At 42.7% G+C, this 13,741-nt stretch overlaps 4 protein-coding genes across 7 annotated transcripts in view; 3 read left to right on the top strand and 1 right to left on the bottom strand.

The window, feature by feature from the left end:
- The window catches only part of LOC113202973 (uncharacterized), a 15,749-nt gene extending 11,609 nt beyond the window's left edge, over positions 1–4,140 (bottom strand). The window contains exons 1-8 of one of the 2 annotated variants that reach the window (XM_026417437.2): positions 3,913–4,140; positions 2,513–3,810; positions 2,188–2,406; positions 1,978–2,109; positions 1,713–1,896; positions 1,426–1,601; positions 1,094–1,312; positions 544–1,002 (exon numbers count right to left, since the gene is read on the bottom strand). In XM_026417437.2, the coding sequence (XP_026273222.1) occupies positions 709–1,002; positions 1,094–1,312; positions 1,426–1,601; positions 1,713–1,896; positions 1,978–2,109; positions 2,188–2,406; positions 2,513–3,810; positions 3,913–3,988 (2,598 nt within the window). In that variant the 5' untranslated portion in view covers positions 3,989–4,140 and the 3' untranslated portion in view covers positions 544–708. Of the gene's footprint in view, positions 1–543; positions 1,003–1,093; positions 1,313–1,425; positions 1,602–1,712; positions 1,897–1,977; positions 2,110–2,187; positions 2,407–2,512; positions 3,811–3,912 lie in introns of those variants that run through there. The other variant, XM_052269688.1, reaches the window with a different exon arrangement.
- A 69-nt stretch (positions 4,141–4,209) lies between these two features.
- Positions 4,210–7,909, top strand: LOC113202964 (protein arginine N-methyltransferase 5). Its single transcript, XM_026417423.2, has 12 exons — positions 4,210–4,352; positions 4,667–4,779; positions 4,867–4,985; positions 5,077–5,294; positions 5,381–5,493; positions 5,580–5,877; positions 5,972–6,180; positions 6,278–6,400; positions 6,482–6,731; positions 6,828–6,957; positions 7,040–7,221; positions 7,310–7,909. The coding sequence occupies exons 2-12, from the start codon at positions 4,676–4,678 to the stop codon at positions 7,460–7,462; spliced, it is 1,899 nt and encodes a 632-aa protein (XP_026273208.1). The 5' UTR covers positions 4,210–4,352; positions 4,667–4,675; the 3' UTR covers positions 7,463–7,909.
- Positions 7,910–8,915: 1,006 nt separating this feature from the next.
- On the top strand, positions 8,916–10,769 carry LOC113202972 (glycine cleavage system H protein, mitochondrial). Its single transcript, XM_026417436.2, has 5 exons — positions 8,916–9,223; positions 9,831–9,910; positions 10,016–10,079; positions 10,158–10,289; positions 10,373–10,769. Exons 1-5 carry the CDS (start codon positions 9,067–9,069, stop codon positions 10,465–10,467), a joined length of 528 nt encoding a protein of 175 aa, XP_026273221.1. The 5' UTR covers positions 8,916–9,066; the 3' UTR covers positions 10,468–10,769.
- A 138-nt stretch (positions 10,770–10,907) lies between these two features.
- LOC113202938 (uncharacterized) overlaps positions 10,908–13,741 on the top strand; it is an 8,316-nt gene continuing 5,482 nt past the window's right edge. The window contains exons 1-5 of one of the 3 annotated variants that reach the window (XM_052269694.1): positions 10,908–11,501; positions 11,583–12,039; positions 12,489–12,639; positions 13,035–13,155; positions 13,288–13,398. In XM_052269694.1, the coding sequence (XP_052125654.1) occupies positions 11,973–12,039; positions 12,489–12,639; positions 13,035–13,155; positions 13,288–13,398 (450 nt within the window). In that variant the 5' untranslated portion in view covers positions 10,908–11,501; positions 11,583–11,972. The remainder of the gene's footprint in view (positions 11,502–11,582; positions 12,040–12,488; positions 12,640–13,034; positions 13,156–13,287; positions 13,399–13,741) is intronic. The other 2 variants (XM_052269695.1, XM_026417392.2) reach the window with 2 other exon arrangements.

Raw genomic sequence — 13,741 nt, forward strand, 5'->3', positions numbered from 1 at the left:
AGACCACCGAGATCACGCTCTTCGGGAGGAGCAGCACCATGACGCCAGTGGCGGCGGCGGCAGCAGCGGCTGGTGGTGGGCGGCGTCCTGGTCGCACGGGCACGGCGTCGTCGGCGTGCTCGTCTCGACCCGCCCGCTCGCACACACACGCTTACACGCGCGCACACACACACACTCACACACGTACGCACGAACAACGCGCGCTGGCTCGCCTTTCACTGGCGCGGGCGGCACGGCGGCGGCGGCGTGGCTCCGACCGCGTCCAAACCAACACTGACGGCGCCGCGCGGCTCTGGGTCTCAGTCTCCACTCAGTCGACAGTCGACGCCGGCTCGCCGCTCGACTCGGCACGGCCCGGCTCCGAGCCCGCCCGCCCCTACTACCGCCCCGAACCACAACGAGCACCTGTTGGATGCAGTGTGTCGTGTGGGCGGTATTATTCTCCTGTCCTCCATCTCTCTCATCTCCCCTCGCCGCCCTAATTAAAAGAAGAAGAAAGCAACTTTGAAAGAATTTTCGAAATATGAAATTAAAACTAGAATGTTGTAGTGCATGGCGATTAGTTTTATTCCTTCCACAAAGTTCATATTTTATATGATGCAGTTACAGTTGTACATGAAATTCATCAGAAATTGGAAAATACATTCAAATTTATTCTAATCTTAAAGAATGGAGTAAACTTGCCTAGTCATTAAATTGGGAAAATGGTCATCCAGTCGTTTCCTTTTCGCCATTTTCCCCAACGATCCCTTCAAACACAGTCTTCAATCGGTTCTTCAGGAGAGTACTTCCCTCATTGAGTGGAGCTTTGGATACAATTGAGGATAATTGATTAAAATTTTCCAACTCAAGAGGGATTTGTCCTATGAGGCTCATTACGTCTGGTAATATATCCATTCCCCCTCTACTCCACACTTCTGCTGGAAATTGGCTTAGGAGATGTAAACTTTCTTCAAGAACCTTGACATAGTTAGGTGTTTTTAGTTCTGGTAATACTTTTAGCTGTAACCAAAAAGAAAATGTGCAATGCAACATTACCAAACACTTCAACAGTTATAAGATAAGATATAATATAAAAATAATTAAATTCCACCTTTAAAATAACTGCAAAGCAGCTAACTGAGTAATTCAAACACAATAGGTAGTTTGGGCACACTTCATAATCAATTTTAGAACAAGCAGACAAGAGAAGGAATATAGCTTGACTAAATGACTGAAATATAGAGTAGGCAGGATCATCATGGTAAGTAAAGTGCTGTTTTAAAACAGAAGCAATGCCCTTCCATTCATGAGCACACAGTGAAGGTAACATCTATGAGAGAGAATTAAATATCCAAATTAACGGGATTTCAGTGAGATTAAAGATTATAATTTTAAAAAACAATAGCTTCACAGCTTCATAAAATCTTTTTTTTGTTAAATTACCTCAAACAGAATAAATGCTGCAGTTTCTGTTGTTTTCACGTGTGAGTTAAAACAAAGTTCATAAGTAGCAGCAAAGCTGCTGTCTGTGGCTTCAGTAGAACACCATTGTTCTAAATAGCACTTGGTTAACATAGAATATTCAAAACCATATGATTTTAGCCAACTAGATTCTGCTTCTGAAAATCAATAAAGACACACCATTCAAAATATAGTCCTACAAATTAGTTTGCAAGTAATCTATGGATAAAATAAATGATTGTTTAGTTTTACATAAACAATTAAATTACCATTTAAATCAAAGGTTTTCAGTTGCTCAAGGATACTTATAGTTTTCTCACGGGTCTGAATACACTTCTTTGAAAATATATCAATTTGTTGTTGGCTGAACTCCATCACTTGAAGTAAGTACAAAATGAGGATTACCACATTAGTACAGCTTCCACCAGGTGAATAAAAGAACGGTACAAGCAGCTTGAAAAAACAGAAAAGAGACATTTAACTAAGTATACCATTAGAATTAAGAAATGTAAAAGGAAAATACAAAATACTTACATCTATAGTGGTAATCCACATATAGACAGACGACCAATTGTTTGAATCAATTGCCTCATTGATAGCAGATGTCACATACTTCTTAAAAAACACTTCTCCACATAACACCTTATGTTCGACAAGCTGTTGAACCTGAGATTGTGACATGTGAATTTTACCAATGTTTTATTTTTCAAAAACAGTATTAGATTAAATGGTTGTTGTACTTACAAGAACTGGAAAATTATCCAGTTTGTTTGGCTTGTAGGTCAATTTTTGAGACATCTCAAATATTAGGTCCGGAGTCATTTTTTCTGACATGGGACGCATGAGATTGAACACTCTTGACAAGTGATGTGTCAAATCCGTATTTTCTAGAGCCATAAGCAGTGCCTCTCTTAAAAATTCACCAAAATCCATCATGGATAGTGCAATGAATTCACATTGCCACTAAAAGGATAGGAACACAATTTTCAAACTACAGGATTAAAATTTTAAGACACTGCAGATAAATCTTAAGTATCAGAGGGGAAAAAGAAGGGAGGGGATAATTTACCTCATTTACACTTTCTTGGTCTTTAAAAGTTGTCCTGTTGAATGCTGATCTAAGGAGTGCAGTAAAATCTGTACAACGCAGTATCGTTGACAATCCATACTTCTCCATGAAGTTTTTATGAACTTGTGCAAGTTTTTCTGGAGGAAGAACTTTCACTACTTTGTAGTGTAAACACTTTAGTCTTTCCTTTACATCTTCATTCACATTTTCACTGCCAATATAAGAAATAATTTTTTCTAACAAATGTTCTACATCTTGACAATCTAAGAGTCCACAATTATTTTCAATTATTATGAAATTATCACTATCTTCCAAAACACAACTAAAATTAAGAAATTCTTTCATCCACTTCTGACTTTTGGTTGCATTATTAGAGAGCATTAATCTGACTTTTTGAATATCAGGACTGCTTTCCTTTTCCTCTTCTCTGTGGGGTTTAACAGCAAAAGGCTCTAAAACTTCAAACAGAGGAGTAAAGTCGACTAAATTCTTATGATCTTCAAAATGCTCAAGAAATTCTTTAGCTTCATAAGCTAGGTTTCTTATTTTGTCCTGATAGCAATCTAACTCAAACTCTGCCATCTCCAGCCAATCATCAATTGTCAGTTCTTGTAATACTCCCACACACTGTTCGATCACAATGTTTCTGCACTCCGTGATCACTTCTTCGACTGACTGAAGTTTTGGGCCATTAATAGAACAGTTATTCATTTCATCTTTACTGCTCTTAATCATAAAACCATTCCAAGTGTCACATTGCTTTTCATAATTCTCCTTCATACAAAAAACGCAAATTCTCAGATTGTGAATAACTCGACGTGCTTTCCACTCAACTTCATTGATAAGTCTCATCCATTCAAAGTTCTCTGATTGGCAGAGTTTAAAAAATGTAAGAAATTTATGGACTGTTTCCATGTTTTCACCATTACAGAGAAAGAGCTTGTGAAAACAAGCATTTGCTAATTCAGTAATTGCAAATTGAGGTTTCTGTTTTAAATCAGTTAAAGTATGTAAGGTTTCCATCACAGTGAGTGATATAGTAGGAGGAGCAAATGCCACCAAATCTTGTAAGAAAAGTAAACCTCCTGATCCAAGGATGACTCTTAAGATCAGTGCGTGACTGAGACGCGGTATTGTATCAATTAAATGAGAGAAATTTTCATCTTCAGCCACAATATCAACATAATCTGCATCACTGTTCAGTAGGATGAATAAGAATATGTTTTGCTGATTGTAATCCTTGGCACCGTTGAGAACAGCTGTCATTTGCTCACACAACGTTTGAAGTTTTTCATCCTCTGCAACCAAACATCACAGAAAAGTTTAGAAATATTTACATTAACATGAAGTGATATTTTTATCTCAGTTTCCTTTGCGAACCAATCAATTTTCAAACAAACCTGTAAGTTTTTTCGAAACGTAAGCCGATCGTAGGAGGACCTGTTGTGCAGCATTTATGTCACTGTCAAAATCCATAATATGCGTTTAAATTATATGAAACACAGGTAGGAGGTGAAACAAAAACGTCTATCATTCAACTTCAATTTCCATGATAGTGCTCTAAAAGCAGATGGTTGAAAATTCCTGTCAACAGACAATCCAGGGGCATGAGGAGAAAAGGTTAAACCGCGCCAAAAACAACAGATGACAGCCGATAGCAGAAGACACGTCAAGGCTTCCTCGATCGCACTCCACATGTTTCTCGCGTGGAAAGAAAGGAATACAGTGATCCAGGTGGTCGTGGTGGACAGGTCGTGGTTTTCTTCAGGGGAGCCTGTGCATAAGTTTTCACTGAAAGTTTTAATCTAGGAACTTGAATCACTCACAAGACGTTACATTGGTAATTGCACACGACTTTCAAACCCTTTTTATTCATAGTCATTGCTGGATAACGTTTCTTTCTTGTGTGTATGTTGGGCCCTTAACCTTCCTTTGTATACCGGCACGGCCTGTAATTCCCGTTTGTAATTTAAAATATCTGCGAACAGATATTTGACGTTTCATTGGGATTTCATTTGCTCTCGCTCTCTTTGAATCCGCATTGTCGCGTCAACGAATGACTTTGTCTTCCTGAGAGGGCTGTAGTCAATATTGTTTTGCCCTCTGTTGGTTGGCTTCCGTATTAAATGTTCATCTCTTTATGTTTGTTTTCAGACAGGTGAGATGGCAAACCAGGATAATAATTCAGGTCGTAAGGCCTCATGTGGTTTGGACTTCGTTTCGGTGCTAGATATTCGTCAATGTTTGGCATACTCAGCAGAAAACAAGTACGGAACTTAAATCTATTAATTTTTACTGTTTCAATTGTTTATTTTCTCTTTGTTGCAACTATTAACCCACTTATTGATTTGTAGATATGACTTTACCATGATGCCTATAGTTCATCCCCGCTATAAGCGAGAATTTCTGTCTGGCAAAGGAAAGAACCGACAAGGCCCCTTGACTCGGTCTGATTTATTGCTACAAAGTTCTGGTAGGCTTATAGATTACTGTTGGCATAGTAAATCCAAAACTTCTCTTTCACCCTTAATTTTCTCCTATTTTAAATCTGTTTTTCCTTACAGATTGGACGAATATGATTGTTGGCAAAATGTCCTCTTACATTGATGTTGACAGTGAGGACAGCACATATCGACGTCAAAGTGAGGAACTACTTGCTCAGGAGATGACATATGCCTCTCATCTTAATTTATGTGCTGTTACTTTGCAGCTAACATCTATTAATAATGTAAACTTAGCACGCATACTGTATTCCAAAATTGTTAATCCTTACAGCTATCAGGTAAAGCAATTAGAGGGTTGCATCTTCTCTCTGCTCACAAATGGTTTTACTTTTTTTTTTTAAATGTCCGTTTTTTAAAATTTTAGATTTGGCTAAGAGTTCCTATGGAAAGTCCTTTTGTTCAATCTTTAGAATATCGTAAGGACATTCCCAACAAAGAGGATTTGGTGAAAGAAAAAGAAAACAATCCATGGGAGTGGTAAGCTTCAATTTTTGCATCACCCTTTCAAAGAGAACTGCTGAACTGTGTTTTTGAATGCTGTATACTATATGTTATCTTTCTAGGTGGAATGTATTTAGATCTGTCTGCAATTACAATAGGCGCTTAGGTGTTGCGCTAGAAGTTTCTGCTGATCTTCCATCAACTGAGGAAATTGATCGTTGGCTGGGTGAACCTGTACGTTGTCTTATTCTGCCAACATCTCTCTTTTTGACCAATAAGAAGGGTTACCCAGTCCTTTCTCGAGCACACCAAACACTGTTGCGCAAATTTGTACCTCTTGGAGTCCAATTAGTTGTCACTGGTTCTGTCATGCATGGTTCAGTTCAGTATTACCAGCAATATATTGAACATCTTTGGCAGGTAATTGCTGTGAAATTTTATTACAATCAAGATCAAGTGATTTCTAATTGATGATTTGATTAGTGATTTTCTAACTTTTGTTTTTATGTTATAGAATGTAAGATTAAGTGACCCTCTTGTTGGGTTTGCACGTGGGTATGAAGATTTCCTTCAATGCCCTCTACAGCCTCTGATGGATAATCTTGAATCACACACTTATGAAGTGTTTGAAAAAGACCCTGTGAAGTACACAGAATACCAAAATGCTATGTTGAAAGCCATTGTAGATCGTGTACCGGAAGACCAAGCTGCTGATAAAACTTTGTAAGAACTTGTAATCTATTTTTGAGAATTTTTTTCTTATTTTCTACCTTAAAACTGTTTCCTAGTAACCATGTTTTTCCCTCCATTCTAATTTCAGAACAGTAATGGTGGTTGGTGCAGGAAGAGGTCCCTTAGTGAGAGCTTTACTTAATGCAGCTGACAAAGCCCAGCGCAAAGTGAATGTTTATGCAGTTGAGAAGAATCCAAATGCCATTGTTACGTAAGTACTTAATTTATTTTTTATCAATTTTCTGTAATTAAGATAAAATTTTGGTGTAATATTAGACATGCTATGTCCTAGGCTGTTATCTCAGAAAGAGGAAACATGGCATGAAAGAGTTACAGTTGTCTCCTGTGATATGAGGCACTGGGAAGCCCCAGAAAAGGCAGACATTATTATATCTGAACTTTTGGGATCTTTTGGTGACAATGAGCTCTCTCCAGAGTGCTTAGATGGTGCCCAAAAATTCCTTCGTGATGATGGTATCAGTATTCCCTCCCAGTACACCTCATTTTTGTGTCCAATTCAATCTTCTAAGCTTTACAATGAGGTAAGAATTAAATTTGTTCATGTATTTTCTGGATGCTTAACTACTTTAATCATCTCTATGCATGATACTTAACGTTTCTGTTTCTTTCATCACAAGGTGCGATTGAGTAAAGAACAAGACAAGCACCCCTTGAAGCATTTTGAAACCCCTTATGTAGTGCACCAACAGAACAGATTAGAACTGTCAGATACTCAACCTTTATTCCAATTCGATCATCCTAATAAAGGTAAGTGCTTAGTACTTGAATTGAATCTCTGATATTCTTTTATTACATTGTTTATTGATTTTATTTTTGTTTTGATTTTTAGATGTTCCAATTGATAATACTCGTTTTAAAAAGTTACAATTCAAGATAAGACAAAATGGTGTCTTGCATGGTTTTGCTGGTTATTTTGAAACTGTGCTCTATAAGGATGTAATGCTGAGCATCAACCCTGCCACTCACTCCCCTGGCATGTTCAGCTGGTTTCCCATTTTCTTTCCTGTCAGAGTATGTATATTTTAGGTCTGATATCAAACTTTGTACCATTCGTCCTGCACAACACTTTGTAACTAATTTTTTATCTTTATTTTGCCAGGAGCCAATACATGTCAAAGAAGGCGATATTCTGGAAGTCAACTTTTGGCGTGTCAATAACTCTAAAAATGTCTGGTATGAATGGTGCATCTCCAAACCCTGGCCTGGCCCTATTCACAATCCCAATGGTCGATCTTATACCATAGGCCTCTAATTACAAGGTAACACCCAAAGATTTGTGTCAAATTTTTTAAACCTATAACTAATGTCCCTCAGTTTTCAGCAGTTTCAAATTTGTCATTCCATTCCATCCTTGTGTGCAATCATGTTGCACTGAATATTGTTAATCATTTTTTATTGTGTCATAGAAAGGAGTTAATCCACTCCATTGTCATAGTTACGTCCTAAGTAAGGGAGAATTTTTATTTAAGTGTGATAAGTCTATAAATTTTATAATTAATTTGGCTCTTGGGAGGCCCTTAAAACCGTTCTCTTATTGAGCTCCCTATTAAAAGTCAGAGGCGACCCATCATTGTCATATGGCCGCTAGTTTTGGTGAGGCAATCTTTTCAGTATTTGTCTGCTGTTTCAATGTAGCCGGGTCGCACCTGACGAGCGGCATTGGATGCGACTATGGAAAATAAATCATTCCACATCTGTACAGACTTGTGTTGCATCTATCTATCGGACGCCCTGTCTGTCCCACCCACCCACACGTCGGCGTGTTGTTGTGCCTCTGTGACGCTGTGCTGTGAAAGCCTCCGCTCGTGATGCAACTGGCTGGCAGCGGACCCCCCGCGGCGAGACCTCGGTGACCTCTCCCCGCGCTCCCGATACATAACACAGCCCGGGGAGGAGCTGCGTGTGAGCCAGGGGCGGGTCCCTCCTCTCGACTTATCAGCAGAGGGAGACGAGCTCAGCCAAGGAAAGAGAGATACCCTGGGCATTGCTGGGCATCAGATCGCGGTCGCCACCAACAAACACGTCTACACTCTTATGAATTCGACGACTTCTTTTGGTTGGTGTACTCCCCCTTTCTTTTTCTGCGTTAATTTTGTAAGGGGCAGTAGAATTTTTCCTTTCTGACGTGTTCCACCCAACGTCCAAGTAGTGGTTTTATTTATTTTTGCATTTGAAAGAGCCTCAAAGAGATATTGGCAAGTGTTTTCCCTTTCTGCGGGGGACGGAAGTTTAATGGATGGGCATTGCACCATGCTACCAGTTCACTGAACAACAATCAACAAACCTATTTGTCGTATCAGACATTCTGAAATGTCTGTCGTTTAGGTATACGTGACACAATTTCTTCGCAGCCTGCGGCTCGCTTTATCAGATGTCTTCAATACGTGCTCTTCCATAGATTGCAAAATAAAAATTCCCGACTTTCTCCCAGCTGATAAGAGATGAAGGTTCGCCCCGGCTGCTGTAACCTTCGGTCATTCGCGCGCCTCGATTCGAATAGCGCTGCACTATGGCCAACACAAATATTCACATGAAACTAAACATCCTCGATTTCGGCTTGATCGTTTCAGTCTTTCTAACATTTATTCCATATTTAGACTCATGAGAACGTAATCAGCACGCGACAGCTATCGAAACGCTGTCCGAAATGCGACGTCTTATCTTTGTGGGAAGGTTGGCAACAAGTGTGTTGACGCAATCATTTGTTGGAGCAGACGAAGTGTGGGCCTCGAGCAGACGACCGCCAGGATCAGATGATCAGTTCGCTTTGGATGAGTTTGGTGTGAAATACAGAGCGTTCAAAGTACATGTGAGGACGCGTCGCTGTTTCAGAGGATAAATCATTGCAAGTGGAAAATGGTGTCTGGAGTTCACGTTCTGAGAGCGACGCAGCGTGCCGGCCGGGCGTATCAGGTGGCCAAGTGTCTAACCAACAACTCCACATCGAGACTCAGCACTAGAGACTGGGATTTGTGCCACAGGCGCTTATTCAGCTCGTCAGAAACTCTCCTGGGTGAGTTATATGTGGCTTAGTTAATGTATTCATCTACCATAGCAAGGGCAAGAGCCGCTGTGTTCATTAATTTTGTGTAAAAAAAAAGTCTTGTATGGAATGTGTTTGCATTGAATAGAGCTGCATCATTGTTTTTATTTTCCTTTCTTTCTAGACTCTTTCCTGTTTTAGATAGGAAAAATGTTTTGAAATAAAATAAATATTGCTCTTTGAGCTGTAATTTTCTATTTTAATGACAGCTGTTGTCTTTTCTGTAACACATTATTTCTTCAATTTTTAAGTTTGGTCAGTGTAAATGCCCTCTTATTTATGCTCTTTCAGCATATTAATTTAAAAAAACAGAGCTGCTTCAAAATTGATTCAATCTGTGGTGTTAGCAGTGAAAGCCACTCTCTTAATTAAACCCCTACACATTTTGTAGAGTTATCGGATTACCCAATCATGAGGTCATGGCATACTGATAACTTTTGCTGTAGCATCCTATTCAGCTGCACGTAATAACCCAATCTGGTTTGGGCCATTTATATTGAGATACATTTTCTTTTAAGATTATCTTGGTATATGTGAAGAGAGATATCATTTTTATTTGTTACTCTTTTTTTTTCAGGACGCAAGTACACGGATAAACATGAGTGGATTCAGATGGATGGGAAAATTGGTACCGTTGGAATCTCACATTACGCTCAGGTAATCTATTTTTAATTTCATCTTAGGACTGTACTATTTATTTCATCACCACAGTGGAGCGAAAGGAGTCTTATCTAATTAGCACCATCATGTTACTTGCCTCAGGATGCCTTAGGTGATGTTGTTTATGCTCAGCTCCCAGATGTTGGACAGGATGTTACACAGAAAGGTTTGTGCATTTAATGCTCATTGTTAAACTTTTTCCCTCTCTAAATGACAGTTACAACTTAGTATTTTTTTCTTCTAGAGGAATGTGGTGCATTAGAAAGTGTTAAAGCTGCCTCCGAACTATACAGTCCTGTATCAGGAAAAGTGGTAGAAAAAAATGCAGCAGTCGAAGAGAAACCTGGTCTTATTAACATGTCTTGTTATGAAAAAGGTAAATTTCAAATTTATTAGCTACTTTCTCATAAGCTTCTAAGGAAATTATAAATTCTAAAAGTTGAATTCTTACATTTTCAGGTTGGTTATTTAAAGTAGAACTGAGTAAACCAGGAGAAGTCGATGAGTTAATGGATGAAGACCAGTATCAACAGTTTCTTAAGAGTAACGATTAACTGAAATAGTACTACATATTTTCAAACACCTTTGACAAAACAGCATGCCTGTGTCTGTGTAAGGTAAATGTAAATGTACCCTTTGCAAAGAATGTATTGCCCCTCATACAGTTGAATGATGTTCATTGTTATATGGACCCTAGGTAGGGCTCAAGCTTTTACTAGAGAGGATAAGGATGAGAAAAAGAAGTGGATGCAAGGTCTGTTCTGTAAAAATTCTCTTTAAGCTAGTCATATTATTTAAAATATATATATTCAATTGTACAGAAATGAATTTTAATAATTACAGAATTTTAATAACAGTAATGTGTTTTTATTCTGGCCTGTTCTGTGTCTGATATGGTGCTTGTGAAAAGTTTTTGAAGCATTTTTGGAAATTTGTGACTGTGTTCTACTGTAACGCTTTAAAATTGCAATCTTCATTTCTGTCATTTGCGTTTTCGTTAGGAACCGAACGCACATCTCTGCCTTGCAGGTGCTAAGTAGTGCTGAGGGTGGGAAACCCAGTGAGGGCGAGAAGAAAAGGGAGGGGGAGGAGGGGGGGCGGAGCAGCTGGGCTTACAGCAGGAGCAGAAGCCGCGTTTTCCCACGACCCTGCAGCCGAGGTCGAGCAATACAATGCAGAATTTTCCCCCTACATATCTGCTATGACCACAGTGTTGTCACGTATGAGTATGCTACCAAAATCAGTTGTCTAGCTACACAAATTTCCACACTAAAGGTGTAGTAAATTGCATTAGCCCGCATAAGCCACTGGCTGGTGGATCCAGTTCGCCATGAACAAGCAGTTGCAAGCCCCTCATTGAAGTTCCTCGTCCTCTCTTGGTTGAAGGAAGACACGTATAGTCTGATAAGGTGACTGGGTGCGAAACTCTTCCCGCCACTGCGCCTCGTTCGCCGTCTGCTCAACAGACGGCGCTGTCGGCCCGTTCTCTCCGCTCTAAAGATAGACCCTGAAAACGCCCCTGGGTGCCAAAAAGATGAACCCTCGCGAAGTAACGGCATCCCGCCATAACAGTGGTGGTGGTTAGCAGGTACGTGGTGCAGCAGGACGGCTTGTAAGAATCTACTGACCGCCAAAAAGTTTCTCACCCGCTGTCGAACGACCTCTTTAGTGGCCTTCCCTCTTCCGGAGCAGCGATCCCGAACCTGACCCGCAAGTGCGTCCGCGGCGCCAGATCAGCCCCCCCCCCCCCCCCCCCCCCCCCCCCCCCCCCCCCCCCCCCCCCTATACCCGTCCCCCGGTGCGCCGGCCACGTCAGCTGATCCCTCAACGAGAATGTGATGCATTCGCCCCTCGGCCCGGACCACCCGGACGCCCGTCACCTGAGCTCGCCGACGACCGTCATGGCCCGCGGCCCGACCCGCGACGCGCCCGCCTCCTGCTGCTGCTCGTCCCGGTGCCGGTGGCGCCCGCCGCGCCCGCCGCGCCGGCCGCGCCGGCCCCGCGCGCCGTCATCGTGATCCTGGTCGAGGAGGAGCCGGGCGGCGGGGCGGAGGAGGTCATGGTGGGCAACCCGCACCGGTACCGCGCCGCCCTGCAGAACCTGGAGAGCAGACACGCCACCGCAGGTGAGTAAAAGAGGCTTCGTTCGAACGACACACCAGTCTGCCTCGCCACCTTTACAGCTGGGCGGAGAGGATATTGACCAGACTGCAGGTGTCAGTCTGCAGGTGTCGAGACAATTAGTTGACAGGTGTGTACAGACTCAGGGGGGAAAAGGGGGGGGGCAATTAGCCCGTACGAACATTACTCCCGCGGAGTTCTGCACAGTTCAAAGTAATAACACAATAAGAGACCCGTGATCATGCCTGCTTGGGTATCGCGGACAAAATTATTTTGACTTTGACATAGCTTTGCAAAATATCTGCTTTCTTGATGCACTGTTAAAACAACCTTATGAAGTTTTAGCAGTGTGGGGAATGACCCCCGTAGCACACTTGACTTGACTAACCACGAGGCCTCTGTTGCGTAAGTAGAAATAATTGTGTACACACCCACATCGCTGGCCTCTCGGCAGGCTGCCTGCTCGCCCTGCTGCTGCTGCTGCCGCTCGCGGCCCGCTCCGTGCCCGTGGCCGTGCTGTCCGTGGCCGTGCTCCTGTACGTCACCCTCGTGGTGCCCGTGGCGACCGGCTTCCTCTCCGCGACCGTCGTCATCGGCTGGCTGAGGTGAGCTGGCTCTGTCGAAAATCACAACAGTAAATCACTTACAGAATGGTCTGGTAATCTTTTAAACAGTGTGATCCTAGTGTGGATTGCTGTACATCATACTAGGGGAAAGTTCTTTACAAGTACGGTCAAGTATTTGTCATTCAAATACCAGCCGAACAGATTATGACCGCAGGAGGAAAGGACAGGAGGATCTGTATGGATTCTGTTTCTGGGTACATAATTTTTAACAATGGGTGGGGAAAGGGTCCCCACAGCACAGCAAAGTACAAGCCACAGGTTGCGCTCGAGAAATGACTGTCAAATCGACGTCGAAACAAAAGTATAAAAATGGTCGAATCGACGTCGAAAGACGATATCGTTTCGATATTATTCATTTCTCTTGTGCCTCGCAGGATATGCACGGCCCGCCACAGCTTGTCGGTGCGGGAGTGCCTGCAGGGGGCCTACAGCTGCGTCAAGGCCTGCCACAACGCCTACCTGCCCCTGCAGCGGCTTCACACCACCACGAGCCAGGTAGGGAAAGGGGAAAGAGCTCGCGCGCCGAGCCCGCGCACCGTCGCTTCATCGTTCCATGACCATTCAACGGCTCCGATGTTTTCTCGTGGATCGCTGTACTAATCGGCGCTCATTCTGTTGTGGCACAAGGTGCTGTTCAACTTGGCGGCCGAGCGGCTCCTGTGCCCGGACCAGCCGGGCAGTTGCCTGTACACGCTCCTGCTCTGCTCCATCCTCGGCTACGTCCACACCTCCCTCAAGGTGGGTGGGCCAGGCTCGGGGCCAGGGCGACCCGGGAGACCCAGAGACGCAAAACCGACGTCGAAGTAGAGGTGTTGGGGTGATTTTATTGCATGTCCACAGTGTACTTGCGCGGGCGCGCTCGCCGGGCTCGCCATATGCAAACAGGGCACAGCTCGCCCAGCGGTTCTTATCATACAGACTGACCTGTGCGCGCCCGTATGCGTGAAGCCTCTAGGTCGAACAGCGCAGTTTCCAGCTATTTTGGAAGTTCGATTCGCCGGGCGGCCCCCCTGTAGGATTATTGTATTTCTCGCAGTGAAATTGTACCCAGCTGGGAAAGGGGCTGGAGGAAAGGGGGGGG

Source organism: Frankliniella occidentalis, unplaced genomic scaffold (assembly GCF_000697945.3).
Source record: "Frankliniella occidentalis isolate FOCC.00 unplaced genomic scaffold, Focc_3.1 Scaffold99, whole genome shotgun sequence".
Taxonomy (NCBI): Eukaryota; Metazoa; Arthropoda; class Insecta; order Thysanoptera; family Thripidae; genus Frankliniella; species Frankliniella occidentalis.